This window comes from Frieseomelitta varia, unplaced genomic scaffold, assembly GCF_011392965.1.
Source record: "Frieseomelitta varia isolate USP_RPSP 00005682 unplaced genomic scaffold, Fvar_1.2 scaffold_250, whole genome shotgun sequence".
Taxonomy (NCBI): Eukaryota; Metazoa; Arthropoda; class Insecta; order Hymenoptera; family Apidae; genus Frieseomelitta; species Frieseomelitta varia.
This window is the reverse complement of record NW_025109980.1, coordinates 584,152-604,266: the sequence shown is the minus strand read 5'-3', so window position 1 is coordinate 604,266 and position 20,115 is coordinate 584,152. Positions and strand designations below refer to the sequence as shown.

General features: G+C 40.3%; 1 protein-coding gene and 1 long non-coding RNA gene across 7 annotated transcripts in view; one reads left to right on the top strand and one right to left on the bottom strand.

Moving 5' to 3' along the window:
* Positions 1 to 802: 802 nt before the first annotated feature.
* Positions 803 to 15,024, bottom strand: LOC122528432 (nipped-B-like protein B). 6 transcript variants are annotated; one of them, XM_043653524.1, is made up of 5 exons: positions 14,602 to 15,024; positions 14,279 to 14,493; positions 8,804 to 13,488; positions 7,899 to 7,900; positions 803 to 7,508 (listed from the first exon to the last, which is right to left on the bottom strand). In XM_043653524.1, the coding sequence occupies exons 3-5, from the start codon at positions 13,127 to 13,129 to the stop codon at positions 6,566 to 6,568; spliced, it is 5,271 nt and encodes a 1,756-aa protein (XP_043509459.1). In that variant the 5' UTR covers positions 13,130 to 13,488; positions 14,279 to 14,493; positions 14,602 to 15,024; the 3' UTR covers positions 803 to 6,565. The 6 variants fall into 6 exon arrangements, 5 of the variants coding, with proteins under 5 accessions (XP_043509459.1, XP_043509458.1, XP_043509455.1 ...); XR_006306579.1 differs by having other exon boundaries at positions 803 to 2,354; positions 5,718 to 13,488; XM_043653523.1 differs by having other exon boundaries at positions 803 to 13,488; positions 14,602 to 14,760; positions 14,899 to 15,024.
* A 1,208-nt stretch (positions 15,025 to 16,232) lies between these two features.
* LOC122528426 overlaps positions 16,233 to 20,115 on the top strand; it is a 19,158-nt gene continuing 15,275 nt past the window's right edge. The window contains exons 1-2 of the long non-coding RNA XR_006306574.1: positions 16,233 to 16,487; positions 17,148 to 17,202. This is a non-coding gene — a long non-coding RNA (uncharacterized LOC122528426). The remainder of the gene's footprint in view (positions 16,488 to 17,147; positions 17,203 to 20,115) is intronic.

Below are 20,115 nucleotides of genomic sequence, written 5' to 3'. Positions count from 1 at the left end.
TAAAGAATAGACGATATGTTTCCCATTAACTCCTCCGCTAATTCATAAATTGTTGTAACCATTTTAATAAATTAATCGATCGAACAGCACACTCTTAGAACAGCAAATCTCCAACGCAATTCCCATATAATAATCTGCGTATATAATCATACTTCATGGTATTTACAATAATTGTACTTACTTCCTGTCCGAAACTTCTCCCGAAACTTCTCGGGATCACTTTACTAGAGGCGAAACGAAATCTCGGTGTGTCTGTTTTGTACTTCGTTTTCCGAAACGGTATGCTAAAAGTATCCTCTTCTATAGTAAACAGTCTTCCGTAGGAAATGATCCACGACAACGACGAGCCCACGAACACAAGCATAAAACGAGCACGATGCCTCGTGATCGGTTCCCTCGTCGTCGAATCACTCTGTAGTCCGAAGATTCTCTATTTCTTCACTCTTTTCTTTCTTTTCTTTTTTTTCTTTCATATTTACAATCGCTAAAAATCTTCGTGTTACAAAGTAGCCTTGTACGCTACTTTGTCGCGTATCGGGGCCGTTGCCAGTGACGCCGGAAGTGTCGGCCATACAAATAGATCCGCTCTGAAAAACACATTCTCATAAAACGCGATCTCAGCACAACACGACGCAACTTTATGCGAATTTTATATATATATATATACCTCTTCCAAAGGTTTCCTTCACATCAGGTTGAGCATTTTTTTTTCTTTTTTCTTTTTTTCTTTTTCTTCAAACTGCGAAAACGAGTGCGAGAGAATTCGAATAATGGAGGGCAAAGAGGAAATGAACGAAACCGATTGATATATACTTATGTTTATTTTTTCTTTGCGAACGTACCGGTTTTTCTTCAGACGATGTACATAATAAGTTATGAGTAAAAAGAGCGTTGGTTTTATCCAGGACTGTCCACATTCTATTCTTCTCTGTTCAAAGTAGACTGCTGATATTAATTAATTAATTAATTAATTAACCTCCCTCAACCCTCGCGTTACCTGAGCATGTGTTATCTGTGTATACATGTGTATGTGCACGTGCCTAATACAGAGAAACAAACATATATATATATGTATATAGAAAGACCAAAGAAAAAGAGCGAATAGAAGAAAACTTAAACGAATATGTATATATGTGTATATGCGAAACGAAAAAAAAGATTTCATTTCTCTCCCCTTTCCTGGCCAGCCGTGGATAATACCAATTCTCGGCGATTTTACTCAAATATATAATATACTTTCTATTAACCTTCTGTTCGTTAATTCAATATTCTTTTTTTTTTTTTTTTCTTTTCTGTAGAACCTTTTCTTTCGCCTTTCATTAGATGATCAAATACAAAAACATAGGTGATACAATATATATACTATATATATATATATATATATATATATTTTTATATAATACAAATGTGCCTCGTACTGTGCTGAGTACGATAGATCAATCAAATTCGACAAGTGTTTTATATTCATATTTTGTTTGTCCACATTTTCTTTTGTTCACGTATTCTCTTCTTCTTCTTCTTTTTGTTTTTTTTTTTTTTTTTGCTTCCTATTCACATTCCTCGCTCCCTCTTTCTCGCGGATCATTCTATTACCTCACAAACACGTCAATTCACATCCTCGCTTCGTTTTACGAATTAAACGCCACACATTATAGCAATAGTAGTAATTCCTTCGATTTTTGTTTCTTTCCGAGCTGCGTATATATACACATATATGACAGTCTACATATGTATATATGCACAAAGAAATATAACCGTTTAAAATTCTTCTCTCTCTCACTCTCACTCTCTCTCTCTCTCTTTCTCTCTTCAATAATCGTATTCTCTAGAAGTTTATTACAACGAACAATAAAGTGTTTAATGAAATGCTTTCAGCTCCCCGTCTCATTCATCCATATATCATATCAACGTATGTTCTCTCTCTCTCACCTTTCTTCTTACATTCCATACGCGCGCACACAACACCGTCTATTCATCCTCTCCTCGTTCTCTCCTCATCCATCCTCGCAACAAGAACCATCAGATCCGACATTTTTCTCTTTCCTTTCCTTTCCTCTCCCAATACATCCTCGTTTCCCTTCCCAATATAATAAATATGTACACACTTGAACATTTGTACAGGTCGAAGATCTTCCTCTCTGTTTCGTCGCTACGATTTAGTTCAGTCACTTGGACATCTCCCTCTCTAACAATATTTGTCATCGATAATCTCAGACGCGTTGCCTCATCCATTCCGTTACCTCCCCTCTCCCAACTCTATCCGCTATTTCCTTTCATTCTTTCTCTCTTCTGCGCGCGACTAACTGTAGGCGCAACAAGCGTGTTTGTGTATGTGTGTGTGTGTGTGTGTGTATCTGTGTGTTCGATTGCTCTCTTCTTCTTTTCTCTCTCTACTCTTCTCTATTTCTCCTCTCTCGGTTTTTTGCTTTCTTGTCGATCGATCGAACAACCAGGATCCATCGAATAGTCCGCGACGCCATTTCCAACGATCGAAAAATCCACGTGTCCCTTCCCTCTCTCTCTCTATCTCTCATCCTCTCAAAATGCCAGGAACAGCGCGTTCGTTTCAGTGACTTCGACGCTTGGAGTTTTCTCTAATTTCTAGCATTGCACACGGTTCAGGGGACGGTAAAGAATTCGGACACGAGATCCCTCCATCTGGAATCGAGATCGATTTCGTCGGTTTCAGTGAAGAATCGCGTCGTCCAATGGCTCCAAGACGAAAGGGGAACGCGATCGATCACGCGACTCGTGCATGTTCCTGGAATCAATATGCGGCGTCAATGTCGGACCGGAAAGTCACTGTTCTTTTTTTCATTCTTTTCAACAAATCGTTCGACTTTTGGATCTCTAAAGGGATTCGCCGCGCGATTGGTTCTCGAGAACGTTTCGGCTAATCTAGAAGTGCAAGAAATGCACGCGAATTGCTCATTTTCACGGGTCGACGACGACGAACGTGACACGTTCCGTTAATTCACCGTTAATTGAAAACGGGCGAGAACTCGTGCAATCAACGTGCATCTCTCGCGAGACTCTTAACAACTAATCGAATGAATTCCATACTTCTTTTGCTGCCAGATTTATTGATGAGATATAGAGATGAATGTACATCTGGGCCCCAATAAAGTGCTAGTTTTTAAATCGAGATTAAAACGAAAGAAGCGTTCATTATCACCTAATAGATCATTCTGTTCGTTTCGCGATCGTTCGTCCTCTATCTAAAGATCCGTTTCAACGGCCAACAATTTTTCCGCTTCCCTCATCTTCTTTCCTTTTCTTCTCTTCTCTTCTCTTCTCTTTTCTTTTCTTTTCTTTCTCTCGTCGTTTTTTATTCCATCGCAAGAAATGAACGACCAGCCGTAAATGCAACAAATGATCGTAAAATGATGGTAACGTTCTCGCAGGACGAAAAGGATGATCCACGTTGAAAGTGAAAAAAACCTCTCTCTCTCTCTCTCTCTCTCTCTCTCTCTCTCTCATATCCTTTCATTCCTTTCATCTTTTGATCGGCAAACCAGAGCTGGCTCGCACGGATCACGCAGCGAGTTCCTGTTCCAAACCAATCGACTCGTTCCCTTCGTGTCCTAGTCGGGACACAAAACGCTTCAAGCTAGCGATCTAAAACAGTATGGACGATGATGTACGCAATGTTCGATTCGTCTTCGATGAAGACTCGGATCGGTGCGTGATTTATAATCTTTGAACGACCTCGCTAGACCGAGTCTACGGTGTCTGAAATATTTATGAAACATGCGAGCGTGACAACATGTTTTGAACGTGACGTTCGACCATCCAGGACGACGAGGCAAATTCGTAAAACTGCTCTGCTTTTTCTCTCGATGAAACTCTCGCTTGCGTGTCGATGATGGCCGATGGACTTTCTATAAACGTATAAAAGAGACGAATTACACCTTGTGTGTGTCCCCACGAAAGATAGTATCGCTAAAAGATCACAGCTGCACGGTTGGTTCCCGAGTCAGGGACGATCGATGAGAGAAATGTTTATAACGCCAATTTTCGACTAACGCCGTAGTACGCTCGGTCCTGGACAGACGAAAATCGCGTGCGGCGTATCACGAAGAAAACGAGTCGCGCGGAAGTGCTACGCGATCCGTCGAGGTCCTCCCTTCATCGTACATTTTCACGGATCTCCCAGTTGTTTGGTTTTTCTTCCTGGTTCTTCGTTTGTTCTCTCTATCTCCTTCCACCACCATCCAGCGCACGAATAATAACCTCGTTCATTTTCACAGTCGAATAGATAACCAGATGGTTTTCTTTCCTTTTAACTCTTCGTTCTCTTCTTCGTCTTCCTCTTCCTCTCTTTCTCTGTCTTTTCGTTCTACACTTTCTTCTTTCTTTTCTTTTCTTTTTTTTTTTTTTTTTTTTTGTTTTGTTTTCTGCTTTTGTTTCGTTTACCTCTAAGCTTGTATAAAAACGATAGTTTTTCTTTTTTTTTTGTTTGTTTGTTTGTTTGCTTGTTCAATTACCACGAAAAGACGAGTTGTGTGCATAAAGCAAACTATATTGGGACAACATGAGTTCTGAATAAATACTTAATATTACAACAAAATTTTAAGTATTCTTTCGTAATGTCATCGCTATATAGTTTGTAAGAAAATAAGATACTTTACTTGAAATTTGTATGTACAGATATTACAAACAACGGTTTTTTTTTGTTTCTCTCTCTCTCTCTCTCGCTCTCGCACTCTCTCTCGCGCGCGCGCTCTCTCTCTCTCTCTCTCTCATAATGCATAGGCAATGTGTTTCTGTTTTCTTTCATTTTGTTTCTTTTTTCTTGTTTTCTTTTCGTTTAATCTTCTCTTAACTACACACTTCTCTATAATACATTGTTGCGGAGCAAGCCTAAACGGATTCTTTCCTTGTCTCTTTTCTCTCATGATTTGCTCTTTTCCGTCTTTTTCTTTTATTTGTTGCTGTTGTTGGCTTCTCTCTCTCTCTCTCTTTCTCGTTGTTTCTTCCGAGTTTTCTTTTCTTTTCTCTCTCTCTCTCTCTCTCTCACTTTTGATAAGAGTAAGATTTCGAAACAAAAACTTACAATACCAATATTTCTCGGCAAAAATTCAAACCCTCCCGTCATCATCCAATACTTGTCTCTCCGTCTTTTTCCGTGAAAAGGAAATTAAAATCTCGCATCGATCTTGTTGCAATTATTCAATGTTATTTACACTGACAAAAAACGTGTTCCAAAAATAAAAAAATAAAAAAAAAAAAGAATTTTCACTCGGGCTCCCTCTGTGAAATTGGGAACTTGGTTCGAGATATATTTCTCTATCTTAATCCGATCCGATCAAAATTATGCATACAGACGTACTTTGTGATTTTCTTCTCGTTAATATTCTTACGCGAGTGTCTTCCGTGAACTGAAAAAAAAAAAAAAATCATTTTCTTCTTTTAAGTCTCAAGGATCGTATAAAATAAAATTCCTCTCGTTTCGTTTTTTTTTTATTTGAACGTAAGCTTCGTAATGGTCACGGGTCGAGAAAGAAGAAGGAAAAAGGAACAAAAAATTTTTTTCTGCAGAGGAATTGCAAATCCCCACGTACGAAAAGAAAAGAAGAGAAGAAACTAGGAAATAATCGAACAACAGAAGCGTTGTTCGATTACGACTCGCGACTGAACCAAGTTCCATCCTTTTATCGATCTACGTTTCGAACAGTTCGAATATGGACTAAGAAAATCTTAATGCACGCATTCACGTGTATGTGTGTCTGTGTGTGTGTGTGTGTGTGTGTGTGTTCTAGCCAACGAAATAACCCTAACGGATCGTACGGAGACGATCAATACTTAAAACTCAAAGCATTCTTTCCATTTTCTCTCGCTCCCTTTCAATCGAGTCAAATCAGCAAACAAGGATCATACAATTCGCATTTCCGCAAAGCACCACCGTCCTCTATACAGATCAGCATCGTTTCTAATTCATTATACTCCATTATACTCTCGTTATTTTGCGTCGTTTCATACCCGCACTGAATTTTTTTGTTAAAAGTAATTTCAGTCCGTTTCTGTGTTTCGATGGGAGTCCGCCGCGATTTCAGAGCGTCCGGCACTGGTACTTCCTATAACATTAGCGTCATACATACATATATGTTCTATATATTTATATTTTTTTCTGTCCTTTCTCTCCTTCTTTATCATTGTATCCGTGTATGTGTGTGTGTCTGTACGTGTACGTGTACGTAGGTGTGTGTTCGAATTCCATTTACGTAAAAAAAGAAAAAAAAAAAAGGAAAAAAAAAAAAAAAAAAAAAAAAAAAAAAAAAGGAAAAAAAAAAAAGAACAGAAGAGAAAAAGGAACGCCTACTACATCCACGGCCGACACGAAAACGCACCAAGAAGAAGAAGAAGAAGAAGAAGAAAAAAAAAGAAAAGACAAAAAAAAAGAAAAAGAAAAAGAAAAAAATAGACGCCGCTGCCACGCACACCAGAGCACGCACATCATCAACCACGCGAAACACGCGTCCAAGTTATCGTAGTATTTTAGAGGTTCTCGTACGTAGTAACGTAATTATATGTACACGTTAAGCGCGGGCATACACCACCGCACTCACACTAGAAAGTCTGGATCACTGTAGTCCTCGCCACTCTCGCTACTGTCGGAGATTCTTCTCCTCTTCTTCTTCTTGTGTTTCTTGATCTTCTCGGTTTTGTGCGCCCGATGCTTGCGGTGTTCTTTCGCGCCCTCCTGGTGGTGCGCGTGTATCGTCAGCTTGGGCACACGCGGCGCGGCCATCTGCGACGCCGCGACGTTCATCGGGGCCTGCGGGGCCGGGTCGATCGCCATGGCGACCGGCATCGGCCCGCCGGTGGCCATCGAGTTCACCGAATTGTTCGGGTGCTCGATCGACGAGTTCAGGTTGCCAGGATACTGGTTAACCACCTGAGGATTCGCTATGCCTACGTGCGTCATCTTCACGTCCGTGTCGGAGTTCGTCATCTTAATGTCCATGGTGTGCTTACCACCGCCGCTCGTGTCGCCTTCGTTCCCATCCTCCTCCGGCTCTTCCAGGTCGAACTTCAGCATCAACTGCTTGAAGTCTAAGTACTCTTTCACCAGCTTCTTCCTGCCGTCGGCGTCCAGCTCGGCGTTGTTCACGCCCTCCTTCAGCCGCTGCAGGGTAGCCTTTGGTTTGAACAGCAAGTTGCTCTTACGGTTCACCGCCTTCTCGTACACCTTCGCCGCCTCCGTCGGCGAGTACTGGCCGATCTTTTGGTCGGAGAAGCCGTACAGGTCCTTCAGGTGCTGCCTCAACGTGAGCAGCAGCAGGAAGCCTTGGCTGGCGGTGATGTAGTCCCTCAGCAACGTCGTGTCACCTGGTAATCTAGCCAACAGGGCGTCCTCGTCCTCTTCGTCGTCCTCCTCGTCTTCGAGCGCTGACAACAGCTGTTCCGGTCGTGGTTGCCCGTCCGGTCCCAGAGTCGAATGAGTCTGATGTTGTTGCTGCTGCTGCTGCTGCTGGTGCTGTTGATGATGCAATTGAGACTGGCTGCTACCTTCCTTCGGCAACAGTGCTTCCTTGAACGACTGCACTAAATTTGTACCGGACATCGAGATGATAATGTCGATGTGATGGATAATGAACAGAGGCTCGTCTTGCACTTGATATGTAAAATAAGCGAGATTGTCGGCCAAGTAGAGCATCTGCGATAAGCTTGTTTTCGCAGACTCGTCGAACTGCTTCAGGAAGGACAGGACGATGGCTCGCCTTTGTTGTTTCGTGTTTCGCAGAATAGTGTACAGAAAGCCGTTTAGCGCGCCGGGGAACTCGCCGTCCTTCACTCGCATTCCCCTTACCGTCATGTCATTTTGCAGGATCTTCTGTAGTCGATAGCTCAGCTTAATGCCCAGCTGGGACTTCATGTGGATAAAGCCTGGATACTTCTTCTCGATATCCTGGAGCTGCTTGTCCGCACTGTGACTGACTGCCTTTTCGCAGTCCGTGCTCATGCAGATCAAATAGGGAACTATTTGGACCGGGTGGACCAAACCTTGGGCAAGGATCAACTGGATCACCTTCAGCGCCGCGTGTCTAACGCTGATGTTCGCGTGCAGAAAAGCTTCCAGGATCTCTTTTACGTACAACTGGATTACCGTGCTAGCCATTCCTGACGACACGTCTCCCATTTCCTTCAGGTTCTCCTGTTTGGACATCTTCGCCCACTCCATATCCTGTTTGATCATCCGTTTGTCTTCCTCTTGCAAGTAAACCTCGATATTGTTTAGGACCTGAATCCTCATGTGAACCAAGGCGTTCTCCGATGTGAGCAAATGATGGTACAATTCCTTTAACTCGGGGAGCAACATAAATTCATAATGGCGGATACATAGAGAACCAATGGCTGATAAAGTGAAGTGTCGAATGTCGTCGTTGTCCAGATGTACGAAATAGTTTAACGTTTCAAATACCTGGTCTTTTATATTCTCTGCCAGTCCCTCGATCACCTCGGGGTCGGTGAAGTTGAAGTGCCTAAGCAACAAGCCAACGGTGAACAACGCCCTTCTGACAAACGGTCGATACTTCAAGAGCATAGGATTCGTAGGATCTTTCTCGTAGAAGGATTTGTACTCAGTCAGATGTCCGTAATATTTCTTAAAACAGTCTCGTATTAATTTAAAATTTCTAGTTACGTTGTTCACTATAGAGCCTAGACAGGAGAGACAGCTGGCAACGACTGACCTATCGTGTTGCAAGATTAATTTAACCGAGTCCTCTTCGAGCTGCGCTAAAAAAGTTTCGCTCGGATGTTCCATCAACGGCACGACCAATTCCAACGTGTGAGCCACGCTGCTGATGATCTGATAGTCGCCCTGTGTTTGACACTTCAAGCTCAAATAAGGCTGTAACGTGATCGCGTGATTCACGAGCAACTGCGGCCGTATCTTCGCGAAGAGATACAGGGTTGTCAAGCAAGCGACCAATCTCTGAGAGGATCCTTTCTTCTCTGATTTCTCAGACTCCTCCAGATTCGTCTCTTCCAGCCGAAGGACGTTCTCGATCAAGCAGTCGACGATCTGCTTGCATGCGGTCAACAGTGCCTTCGGCGGCTCGGTTAGCATCTTTGTACTATCGTCTTTGTCCTCCTTGGGCTTGAACAAGCTAACCAGCAGCTGTTCGAACCACTCCAGACCCATGTCTTTGCTAGCTGCCACGACGTCTGTGATATTCATAACCTTCCTCAACAGGGACTCGGAATCCAACGTGGGACGTTCTCTGACCGGCGTGAACCACATATTCTGGAACACTTCCATCACCAATTTTCTAATACCTTCCTCGTCGTTCACCCGCCTGATCATCTTCACGCAGATCTCCGGTATCTTCGGGAAGTCGGGACACTCCATGCAGATGTCCTTCAGAATCTTGATCACACGCTTACGGACGCTAACACCGGTATCTAGGATTCTAGCTGACAGCATGTCGTAATACTTATCTATTAATTCGGGCCTACTTAATACAAATTTTCCTACCAGATCGACGGCCGCCTCGCGCACAGACGTTGCGTGATCTAGAAACGAATGCTTCACGCCCAGCTGCATGTCCACCCGCGCCAAAACGCTCGGATCCGCCTCGACGATCATCGTCAGGCACTTCATAGCTTTCGTCCTGATCGCTATGGACGACTCGGTGAGCACGTGCAGAATCTGCTTCAGGTATCGATCGAAACTCTGTGAAAACGGCCTTTTCGATGCGAGATACTGCGATATCAGCTCCGCTGAATTATAATCGATATAGGTTTGAAGGATATCCGGTTTCGTGCCAGTACTGTACGGCCTTATTCTACTTATAATGTATTTCTTTTTCTCTTCTATGATTCTGTACGCCTCTGAGTTTTTCTGTTCGTTATTGTCGTTCTCATCGGCATCCGGTTCGTCCAACTCTGACTCTGAATCCTGATCGCTCGAGTGATGCTTGTTCTTCTTTTTCACCCTCTTCTTGTGTATCTTCTTGCTCGGGCTATTCTTTGTCTGGCCAACCTTGGTCTTTTCCAACGCACAGTCCCTGTACCACTGTGCCAGATAAAAATGGCGAGCATAGCCCAGCGCAGAATCCTTGGTTCCGTTTACAGCCAAATAATCTAGAAGTACTTTCTGTAAAAAAACCGTCCGCTCCTCATCTTCGCTCAGACCAACTATCTCTTTATCTTTCACCTGGTCGTAGTCAGAGTCCTTTTGCTGCTCAATTTTGATATCCTTTATAATTTGATCAATGGTAGATAACTTACATTGAGAGCTTACCGCGTCTTTTCGCAATCTGGCCGCCACGACGCCTAGATAGTCTATGGAGGCTACTCTAAGCGCCATGTCGGAACTCTTATTGGAAAAATGACCCACCAACAGATTTCCAAGTAAACTGAGGAGTAGCTCAGCTGCTGGCCATTCCGGTTTATTGACAGTGGCCAACAGATCCTGCACAAAATTCTCGAACAGCGGCCTGTAATCGATTTCCTCACCTTTGCTTCCACACTTGTTCAGGAACACTGTTAAAAAATTCCCTGCTATTCTGGTGGCCGTCTCGTATTTGTTTATGATCAGAACGTCCGCGTCCACGTAATTGGGCTTCTTCTCTTCTTTCCTCTCCTCGTCCTCCTGCGATTTCTTCTGTTGCGGCAGGACATTGTCAGATAGAACGACAACGCATTGAATCAACTGTAGGACCAACGCTGTCAGCATCTGTATGTGATCCTCTGAATTTAACCTGTACGTTCTCAAGCTCCTTTTGCTGCTAGGAAGTCGCGCTATGGATGCCAAAATATCGTCTAACAACAATCTCCTATGCTTCTCGTACTTGGTAAATATTACAGTGACCAATTTTAACGCGCTCAATTGAAGATCGCTAACAGATTCGACGAAAAATGGCGCAACGCCCAATGTAGAGGCATGAAGGACACTAGTGTCTGTCAGAACCTGAATGTTTAATAATTCAGCAAGGAGGCCAACCAATTCGTGCATTTTATTGTACACCTGGAGAATACTTTTTTCGCGGACCTCTTTCATGTGACCTCTCTTCTTACGACCACTAGAATTATAATTGTCAGTCTTATTCTTCGTGTCTATCTTGTAAACTGGATCGAATGAAGGGTAAATAGTATTTTGCAACTGAAACTTCATGAAAAGGACTATTCGGTCGATCACGTCCTCTAAGTAGACCATTTTTGGCATATTGCTAGACGTCATTATGTGCAGCGCAATTAAGGACGCGTCCACGGCGCGCTGAACTCTTTCCATGGCCAACTGGGTCCATAATCGACTCTCATCGACATCGTCGTCCGGGTCTGCCAGCGGAGACACTTTGGCCCCGTCTCGAATATTTTTCTCCAAAATATTCAACAGTCTGACCAGTCTGTCTGCTGGAATTGACTCCATCGCCCCTAATGCTTTCAGCTTGGCCGCTTCCGTGCACAGATCGTGCAATTGATATTTAGGAATTAATAATTCTGGAGGCACATCACCGTCGTCTTCTAATTCGGCATTGGTTGATACGTCTTCTGTGTTTTCGAATATCGTTTCTATGGTCGTGTTGAAACGCTGGTACGTATTTGTTTCCATTAGCTCCTCCACGCTAAGCTTAGCCAAAACAGGAACGAGTTTCTTTTCTATCTTCCGGATTTTTGGTTTCGTCGGTGAGAAAACTTCCTTCTTGTCCTCCTCCTCGTCGTCGTCCGTTACCCTTTTTCGTCTACGCGTCTTGTCGTCGCTTTTCTTCCTCTCGGCTTTCTCCTTTTCCCTTTGAACTTGACGCTCTTTCGCGCGCGCTTTGAAATATTTGTTGTTCTTACCGATTTCCTCTTCGCTCTCGGAGTCGGACTTCACGTCCTCGCGATTAGAAATGCCCATCTTCGCGGCCCGACTCGGCGACTTCTCGGCGAACGCAGTTAAACTCTTCTGCATCAGAGCCTGATCTGCCAAGGATAATCTGTCCAGCATCACAATGGGCTCTTTCAACTTCTCCGGCAATGAACCAGACATTTTCATCCCCTTCTCTGAATTATTATTCTGTTGATGTTGTATCATTGGCGCTGTAGTGGTGTTCAACGTGTTTACCATATTGTTGGTGTCCATGTTTGGATAAGATGTGGTTTGCGTCGTGGATAACAGATGTTGCGTTGCGTTATCCATATTCTGTTGTTTCGCCTCGATATTTTCAATCGGTATATCGATATCGGGAAGACCTGTGACTGGATCGAGCAAAAATTGCTGATTTTCTTGCACTGTACTGTCTATGTCCATTGGTTGGTGATTCCCTAATGGATGATGTACTTGTTGATTCATTAAAGGATCGTACATATTTTGTTGGATATTAATGGGCTGATGTTGTTGCAAAGGTATATTAGCACGCATAGGAGATGCCATATGCATGTTATGTTGAGGCGTCATACCAGCCATATTGTGGTGCTGAGGTGTTACATTACCGAGAGTCGTTAACGGCGTTCCAGGAGAGCTCATATGTGCCGGAGAATACATATTTGGCTGCGGGGTCATGTTGGGTAGGGGGTTTATGCCTGTGGGCGGCGCTAGCACTGTTCTAGCAGCAGCAGGATGAGCTGGACTACCTTGAGGTGTTTGTCTCGACCCTGAAGAACTCGAGTAGGATGGTGAAAATCGCCCGTAATTAGCGGATGTTTGATTGGTGTGCATCATAGGTGTGCCTTGGGCCCAGTTTCGCGGTGAATTGTATTGAGGGCCCTTAAACACATGCGGATTTATTTGTAAAATTGCCTTAAGTAACTCCGGAGTATTTTGCTCGGTTTCCAAAGGCTGTTCTGCATTTGCATAATTATCTTTCAGTTCAATGTGATCAGATGAGGTTTGAGATAAAGATAATATTAACTGCGGCACTAAATTTTCATTGCGAACACTTAACAATATTTGTGCTTCCTCTGCCACTCTTGGATGAAATAAAAGGGACTTGTTAGTTAGAGTCTGAGGCAGCGGTGTTGGAAGGGGCATTTCAGGTAACAAGTCAGTGAGACTCGCGATACCAGCGAGAGTTGTGATTGGCACACTCGGTATAACCCCGTTCATCTTGAATTTGACTTGTTCTGGCATTACAGCCTGGACAAAAAATATTATTAAAATTAGATCCAGTGTCTTTATGCGTACTCTGAGGTTCATAGAATTATCCAACGTAACAAACACTGCACTGACATATTAGGAAAAGTCTTATTCACAGTATGTGATAAATATAAATCAACAGAACATATCTAAATGCACTGTTTCCACGAATGCTTAAAGAAATCATTGTTAAAATGTTTACACTCGCATTTTCAAGGCATTCCGACATAAGAGATATTTCACTGTCAAGCAGAATTATATCTAACGCTTATTAAAGAACACTAGCACTAAGGCATATATTGGGAACTTAACGAAGTCTCTTTTAAGTTCCCATGATGTATTAGAAATTATCAACCAAATTTTGATGAAGCACGTGGATCCTCCAACAAACGGTCCATTGTTAGTAATAATTTCTTCTCCTGAAACAGACACGTAACAACAAATATAATGGCATCTGAATTATTAATTTGTTACATTTTATATGTATGAATTCAAAGCTGTACAAAAATCTAATATATATTTCAAAGTAATGAATAAACAAGTACTATTAATTTTTTAAATATATATTACTAAATGTACAAAAAAGTTTATTATTTTCATAAAAAATAAAATAAAATCAACTCACATTTCTGTAATGTCAAGTTAATGATATATTTTTATGAAAAAATATTACTAACAGATAAACTTATTTTTTAGGCTCTTTAATCCACAAATCTGATAAAAAACCAATGCAAAACTAATGAAAGACATTAATATTGTGTTAAACATAGTAAAACATTAAACATCAGCAAAAAAGTGTTAAAGGTTATATTTACATCAAATGATTTTCCAAAACTTAAATAAAAAAAATTTATGAAAATCCCAACTTAAAATTCATAAAATCACATTGTATTGTTATTATATGTTGCGCACAATGCTATTTCATTCATAGCAATTGCAAAAATGCTGCTATGTTATAGTTCTATGTATTTGTATATACGTATATACACATACATGCATGCCATAATGTCATAACAAAAATACAACCAAATCAATGAAATCATTACAACGACCCTCAAGAGTATCAATGTTACTAACAGATCAAACAAAACACATTGAAATGAGTCTGTATCAAGACTCTGACGGAAATCATTGAACGAATGAAGAAACTGTTTCACGCATGTGATGTGTCAAATAAACATGTCATTTTTTTTTTTCAAATATACAAACCGTATTTCCTTTAATAATCCTAATCCTCATTTGCGTTGTCCGGACAATTTCACAGAAAGTGTTCATCTAACATAGAACGGTTGGCTCACTATCACCACATAAAGCTGTTATTATTACCTCCAGTTGTCGAGTATCTACCATCCAACATCATATATATGATAACATGGCCTTAAGGAGGATGCTACTGGCTGGAAACTTCCCAGGTGTGCTCAATTCTGCTAAATAATAGAATTGCCATGGTCAGTGGTGGTAACAACATCGGTTGTATGTCATTTGACGGATGAAAACAAACATCGGTGGAAGTTTTGTGTCAATTGCATTACCTAGCTGTCCGCAGCCGATTATTTATACTGCAGAATGCGAGCAGCGAGTGGAATTTTGGCGGGAGGCGTAACGATATCCAACATTCCAGTGTTGCTCGACGTGTGTGGCCCGCCGATATTTACATGTCCGCCAAAACAACGGTCCCAGTTCGTACGGGTCTGCTCGAAAAAGTTTCCGTCGTCAGAGATATTCACTCAATTGTCATCCGTGGTTCTGGCCTATTTGGTTGGACGCCTTTTCTCGTCGATCACCAAGGAATGCACATTGATCCGCGGCACGTCACGACTTTCACTTACGTTTCTCGCAAAACCGCGTAAACATCGCCATGTCAAAGGTGATGCATCGCAGGGAAAACAGTATTTATAGTGTGAATACGAGGAAAACAGACACAAAGGCGTCCATTTTGCTCAGCAGCGAGTTAGCGGAAGTGGCGTAGTAGATATAGGCTAGATACAGATATACCGGCGCTACGGCGTCTTATTTCGAATTACAATGAGTTGTTCGCATGAGAACGATATTTCTTGCTAGTTGATCCAAGTTTTTCCAATTTTTGTCACATCTGTATTTGTCCCATAGTATCGTCAAACATCGATTTATGATGTGAGTATGATAATATACACGTAAGAATGGCTATTTAGTCTATCAATATTTTAGCAAGAAAGTGTAATTGAAAGTGTGTCGAATTAATCATTTATTCTTTTTCCTTCTTTGCTTCTTAGAGTTTTAATTATTAGCAACGAAGTATAGTGGGTTTGGAAGTTTGGAAAAAAATAAGTTTGGAATATTTTTAAGAATTAAGACGTTGTATGTTTGCCTTGATGTCATTGAGGATACGTCCTAATACTTCAGGCGCGAATTTTGATTTATTACAACTTGAGTCGTCGCAGTTTGTATATTATATCAACACGAAAATCTAATTCGAGTCTGTTCTCTCTTGAAAGTTCAAGAATGTACGTAAAATCTACTAATGACGAAAATTCTGTCGATTAACTGTGACAGCATTAGACTACTGTTCACACGAGAGTGATACAATCGGTCTGACAAATTCTATCATCAATTACATTTTATAAATCAAGTATATGCATTGCACCTAATTATAATCTGTTGGGCTTGTTTCGCAGTTGTTTAAAAGTAAAAAATAATAATAATAATAATAATAATTGACAATATCCGTCAAAGATTTAAAATAGTATTCGACACTGTGTCTTGACAGTATTCGATGATTTAATGACGAAAGCTACTCGTAGGTGGCGCTACCAGGCTACTTTAATTGTACAACCTTTTAGCAATTAACGTCTGAAAAAGATATTTTCTCATTAATTATCGTTCCAATTAGTCAATGTAACGTCCGAAGGTATTAACAGTTTCAATTGTCGCCTTTAATCGAGCATTTCCGAATGGCCAAGAACCGATCAATGCAAGCAATGACTTGTTCTTACGACGCTGCGACGAACAAAAATTTTACAAAAAGCGATGAAATATTTTGGGACGCATAGCTGACGTGATTTTCAATTTGAAAATCTGCATGTACCTATGTAGAACAGAAAGACCAATTAGTCATGTGTACGCGCGTATGTGTTTGTGCATACATATGTATACGTTTCGACGCGGAACGTTTTCGCAACTTGGCTAACAGATCGCGCTGCGCTCGAGGCGACTTCTCGCGGCTGGAGGTCCGTGGAAAAATAAAATTCCGAATAAAACTCCAAAATGGCGCGGCTGCCGAGTGTAAACACCCAGTTTTGATGTTGAGTAAAGTGAATTAGCCGCGAAGTGTTCGCGTCCACGTCCGATCGACTGTCACATTCTTATTTGTGTTTCACGGTGTAACGATCAAATTTTGTCTGAATGTTCACTGTATCCACGATCGCCCATTCCATACCAGGTACGTGTCGAAGTTGTGTTTGAGTTGAAATGTATTTTCTCGTTTTAGCCAGTTCGATCAACGCGCGGGCATCTCATTAGAAAGTTCCTCCCGAAAGTCGTTCTCGTTTCTGAACGGAGGTTCCTCTGCTAAACTCGCGGGGTTTCGAGGAGTTTTGAATCGACGACATTTAAATGAGTTTTCATGCATTTTCTTTCCCCAAGTTCCCTTTTCCATCGTAAAGCGCTAATTGTTTTCTGCGTGCAATTTACCGTGCTTAAGACGTAGATCTATCATTGCTCTGGTACGGCACGAATCTCCATTTTTCTCGCCCTATATTTGAGTAATGATTTTTAATGAGAGGGGGCTTGTGTGGAGTTGCATACGTAATTTTGATGTGTGAAAGCGTAGCATAATTAGAAATCAATGAAACTTGCCACAATTCTTTTCGTCCTTTCGATTCTGTAGATTCTAACGTGTATAAATTCCTCACAGATGCATGTATGTTCAAAGTTTAATGACCATTTCTAAGATTTGAATGATAGACTGTCACAGAAAACAAACATGTAGTAGATATATTCATGTGACTGGCATTAAAATTACTGTAAACAATTTAAATGTTATCTCGTGATTATAGAATCATAGTACCATGACCAGGTCTACTATTTTTAGTTATTTCAGGGAGTGACCCAAACAAGATGACGCAGAAGCGTGGTGCTAGCATGTCACATGTTGGGTAAGTCCTAACAAGATCATTATCCTTTCTTTCTTCGATTGTAGCCATTGAACACCATTACATCGTGTTCAGATTATCTTTTATATTTTCTACTCAATTAGACATTAAGTTTTTGTATAATTCTTTCAGTCACAACAGTTTCTCTTTTTACTTGTCACAAAAAGAAACCACTGTGAAATGAAATTATATTAATAAGCAAGTTACTCTTCATTCAAATTTTTGTCTTTCATTCATTGCAAGTCAAATAATTATACACCATTAATTATTATTATTCAGATTAATTCTACATGTTTCAATTAATGGAACGTTTTTGCTCAATCAAAAGTTCTTTCACTTAAAATTTCCTTTCTTATTTACCTTTATTCAATTGCTCTGTACATTGCAATTATGATTGCTCTTGAAAAATATTATATAACTACTGTATTTGCCAAACTGATCTAGCTTCCGTTTGTCACCAGATTTTAAGTTTAAAAAAGTTAAGGAATGACGAATAAAGATCAGTAGGACTGAGATTACTTTGCAGGAGGGTTTTGTTGTCGTTATTTTATCGTTAACCGGAATGACGTGATATTTTGTTCGACACACATTTTAAACCCAGCAAGTCCGAACTGTTCTCGATTAACACGATTCCAAGAAGCGTCACAAGCGGCGACAATGAGCCCGGTTACGATGCCTGGCACAATGGTAGGCGATTTCTGGCCTGCCGATGCCCGCCAATGTTCGTTCGCACAAGCGGTTGCGACATCGCGCTAGAAACATTTCGTTATCGTGAGCGTCGTTGCATACATTTACCTCCGTTGTAAACGCCTCGAAACGACTCCTTGAAATAGGAATTTACACGTTAATCGTACACAAACGATCGCCCGATAAGCTTCCTATTCATTGAACCGATAAATTTTTTTCACGCGTGTAAAGCATACACAGTATAATGAGGGAGTTTTTGTAACAGTATAATTTTTAGCAATTGGTGGCAATTTTAATTTCAACAGCTTTACTAATGTAATATCAGCCTGATAATCATTGATATTTTAGAATTTTTAATGATTTTTCAAAGTTGAAAGATTTTTTTGGAAGTCTTATCAGCTTTGTCCCAATTTGTCGCGATTTTAAAAAAAAAAAATTAAAATAAAAATATTAAAAAAAAAAAAAAAAAAAAAAATAGGAGAATCAGTGTTCCTGATCAGTTTGGTGCGCTGAAAATTTTTTTTCAAGTAAAAGGCAATTAGGAAGTCGTTACGTTTCAGCACAAACTTCAGTTACAAACCGTCGTTGTTTACATAATCGTTGTTGTTTATACAAAGTTTGTTGTATTTCACGGGAGGAGGAAGTTATGTAAGGAAAAATAAAAAAAGATATGATATTGCTTGTGAATCACGTATAAAAGAAACCCATACAGATATTATATAAATGTCTATTACATAAAATATACATTATTTGAAACGATCCAATGTAATAACTCACTTCCTTCGGCGACTCTCATTAGCCTGTCTCCGTTTATTCTAATAATTCGTTTCATCTGTCTAATAGGTAACACAATGAGCTAACTAAGTTTCCTATTAAGACTCTGTTATCATTTCATCTTGGAAAAATTGGAACCCACACGAATTTTCATTTGGGTTGATCGAGATCCAACTCGGATTTGTTTAATTTCATTAAACTTCGCGATATTTTAAAATTTAGCATAAAGATTCATTGCTGCGATAGGACACGAGAAATTTCGTGGAAATTCAGGATAAGCTGTGAAGGAATTTCGAGAGGAGTTATGATCCTTATGAAATGAAAATATATCAAGAAAGGGCTGTTAAGTGATTCTTAGTCTCGTAAAATGGCTAATAATTTTAACAAGAATTCCATAGGCTAACGAGAGCAACAGTAGCGTACTTAAAGTAGACTTAATCGCACTGAATCTAAGCGTCTTCGCATTTCACCACAAAGTACTTAATTGTACTATGTTTAAACTTCTCGTTTCATTAAAGAGCAAGGCAGTTCTTTACGAAGGCAACAATGCCTCATTACGAAGAAACGTGATTTCTTTTTTTTTTTTTTGCATCATCACCGCGATGAATAATTCCACGTAGGATTTACCAAGTCTTCTTTTCCAAGAATCCTCGCAATTTTTCAGATCTTTTGCGAAAGAAGAAAATTACGAAAATTCCGAATCTTCGGTAAATCCTCGGATCTGCGAACTTTTCCAAGAAAAGTAAAAGTGAATCGTGAAAATTTCGAACCTTTCGCGGGAGGTGTATCTTCAGACGTCGAGAGAGAAAGAAACTTAGGAAAATTTTAAGTGAAAGATGCTGAAAATATTCCAAACATTCTGAAGAATCTTCAAGAAGTTCCAAGTCTTTAACGAAAAAAGAAAAAATTATTTCAAATCTTTTATGGATAAGAAGGCTTCCGAAGAATCTTTCAAGTAATAAAATGATTGGTAAGAGAAAGTGACAAAAATTCCAAGTCTTCTACGTCAATTTCGTGAAAGAGAACTGTTAAGTAATCACAAGTTGCGCCACAGAAAAGAGATCTACAAAAATTCCAAATATTCTGAAGAGTTCTAAGAAGAATTTAATAAATCTAAATCTACAATTCAAGAAACCCCTCCAAAAAAGTTCTTCAGAATTTTCCTCAACAAATAAGGATGGCGAGAAAATCTTCCAAAGATGGGAACTGAAAAGAAATCTGTCCTAGTTCCACATTCAACATGTTCTGAGTGATTGAATTATCATAAATTATATCCCAAGAAAGAAATCTACAAAAAAGTTGCAAATATTCCCAAGAATTCTTCGAAGAAAATTTCCTAAGATTAAATCCAATAAAATTTCACAAAACTCTTTCAAAAAATTCTCCAGAATTTCCCTCGAGGAGTGAAGAATTCTTCTAACAAGTAAAATTAACAAGTCTCGATCCATAATCCAA